We start from the raw sequence: 2459 nt of genomic DNA on the forward strand, positions 1-2459 counted from the left end.
GTTAAAGTATTCTAGTTATCTGATTGATGGGATGACATATGCTACAAAAGAACATGATGATATACGAGTTACTCAAAACTCTGGAGTAAGCTTAGTCGCAAAGACAATTCAAGTTGCCAGTGCCAAGGATAAAAACCCAATTGTTTCAGACATGGTTTTTTATGGAGTTATTGAAGAAATATGAGAACTCGATTACCACAAATTTCAAATTCCAATGTTCAAATGTAATTGGGTGGAGAATAATAATGATATTAAAGTAGATGATCTTGGTTTCACATTGGTAAATTTGAGAAGAATTGGATTCAAATCCGACTCTTTTATCTTGGGAAGTCAAGCAAAGCAAGTATTTTACATTGAAGATCCTGAATGGAGTATTGTACTTGCAACTCCTACTAGAGAGTCATTTGAACACATTGATGATGATGAATTGGAAGACACTTTAATTGACAATCAATCTTTTACCAGAGGGTTACCATCAATGGGTGTTGACGGAGCATATGANATTTTTTGTTGAACAGGTTAAATCTGGACTCTATGACATCCTTTAGAAAGCTTAAAATTGGGTCTCATGATGATGATACAATTCATGAATCGAGCAAGAGATTAGGACAGCCTCCATTGATTGGGAAGGGCAAAGAAAAATTTGAATCTATTTCTACAGACAAGAGTTTTGATGGAAATGAAATTTTGGGATCTACAGACACTGAAACAACAAGAACATCTAGAGGTCGAACACATCTGGATAAGCTTTCTAGGCAGAGGGTTCAGGGAATTCGAAAGGAGGTAAGATTCAATCTACTTGGACAACCAGTAGGAGAAGCTGCTGCTCAAATGCAGAGTTATATTGGTGTGCTTGCTCGAGAAAAAATTAAGATAACTTACAAGACATGGAAGCAAGTTCCAAGTGAAGTGAAAGAATTGATATGGGAATCTGTTAATGTAAGTTCTATTGTTTTTTCACAATTAATATTCGTATTGTTTATATATATCTTATGTTATGTCATTCTTTTTAATGTATTTCCAATTTTTATGTTTTACAGTTGACGTTTGATGTTCCCCCAAGCTGGAAAAAAGGATGTTTAAGTTCGGCAAATAATAAGTGGCGTCAATTTAAATCACATCTCACTCGAACGTTCATTTTGAACAAGGTTGATAAACCAGAGGAGTTGGATCAACCACCTACTGGCTATGGTCTTGCACGAGATGACTGGATTTCTTTTGTCATGAATCGCATGTCTGATAAATTCATTGTAAGTATCTTTTTTTTGTTTTTTGAAAATAAGTCTACCATTAAGTATTTGACGAATTAAAAAAAATTTGATATGTGTAATTCTTCACTTGACTAGGAACTAAGTGATCAACAGAAGGAAAGAAGGAAGAAGAACATATACCCTCATCGCCTTGCTCGTAAGGGATATGCACGATTTGCTGAAGAAATAGTAAGTATATTTCAACAATTGTGTCGTTCAAGAAGTGACTGTTTCTTTCCTTCGCATGAATACTTGTAACATGGGTGGCAGTTTTTTTTTTCCTAGCATGTAATATATATCATTGCATTTGCTTTTTTTTTCAACATTTAACCTATTTGACAAATATCATTTGATTGTTCTTGTATGTAGGCAAGTGAATTGTGTGACGATGATGATATCAACAGAGCTATTATTTGGAAGAAAGGGAGATTGAATAAAGAAGGGGATTTTGATGGCCAGGAGTTGCGAATAACAGTAGAAAAGATTGTGAGCAAACTAATAAAAATCAATTATTTTATTTTAATGAAACCTTTTGAAATAATTAATATTTTCAAGTGGATGACATGATGATTACATACAACAAAAGCGTGAGGGGAAACTTCAAATAACAGGGACAAAAAAGGATATTCTCACGAAAGCACTCAATTCAGATGAACATGGTGGACGTGTGAGAGCTGTTGGAGGTCACATCACCCCAACATTATATTTCAATGTTGGTAGAAGTTGGAAGACAGAAGATGTTGACAGAGAGCTAATGATTGAGCAAAAGAAAGAGTTGATAGAGGCTAGAAAATTAATTCAAGAGCAAGATACACGCATTCAAAAACTTGAAGCAATTGTATACAAAAAAAATGCATGGGACAGTGAGATTGATGACAAAGGAAGTTGCTCGGTAAAATTGCATCAAGTGAATGAAAATGAAATGAAAATCGATAAGTTTTTCCCCAGTTATGAAGATTTGAATGATGTTGAAATGAAAGTTGTGGAAAAATCTGTTGCTTTACAGGTATATAATTTGTTGTGGTTATATAGTACTTAATATTTTTTTAACTAAAGAGTTAGTACAATTCATTGACATAACTATTTGTCTTTTAGGGGAATCGGTTATTTTGACATTGGATTCTAGCGCAGACATTGTTGCATATGGAACAGTTGTCGAGGTCAATGGAGCTAATAACTTGCTTCATGGTGTTCCATTACCTCAAAATT

At 34.1% G+C, this 2459-nt stretch overlaps 1 protein-coding gene across 2 annotated transcripts; it reads left to right on the top strand.

Moving 5' to 3' along the window:
- Nucleotides 1-522: 522 nt before the first annotated feature.
- On the top strand, nucleotides 523-1943 carry LOC140986752 (uncharacterized). 2 transcript variants are annotated; one of them, XM_073455097.1, is made up of 5 exons: nucleotides 523-939; nucleotides 1041-1250; nucleotides 1347-1439; nucleotides 1620-1736; nucleotides 1806-1943. In XM_073455097.1, the coding sequence occupies exons 1-5, from the start codon at nucleotides 535-537 to the stop codon at nucleotides 1815-1817; spliced, it is 837 nt and encodes a 278-aa protein (XP_073311198.1). In that variant the 5' UTR covers nucleotides 523-534; the 3' UTR covers nucleotides 1818-1943. The 2 variants fall into 2 exon arrangements, with proteins under 2 accessions (XP_073311198.1, XP_073311199.1); XM_073455098.1 differs by having other exon boundaries at nucleotides 523-783.
- Nucleotides 1944-2459: the final 516 nt, after the last annotated feature.

The sequence above is a fragment of the Primulina huaijiensis genome, chromosome 10 (assembly GCF_012295235.1).
Source record: "Primulina huaijiensis isolate GDHJ02 chromosome 10, ASM1229523v2, whole genome shotgun sequence".
NCBI lineage: Eukaryota > Viridiplantae > Streptophyta > Magnoliopsida > Lamiales > Gesneriaceae > Primulina > Primulina huaijiensis.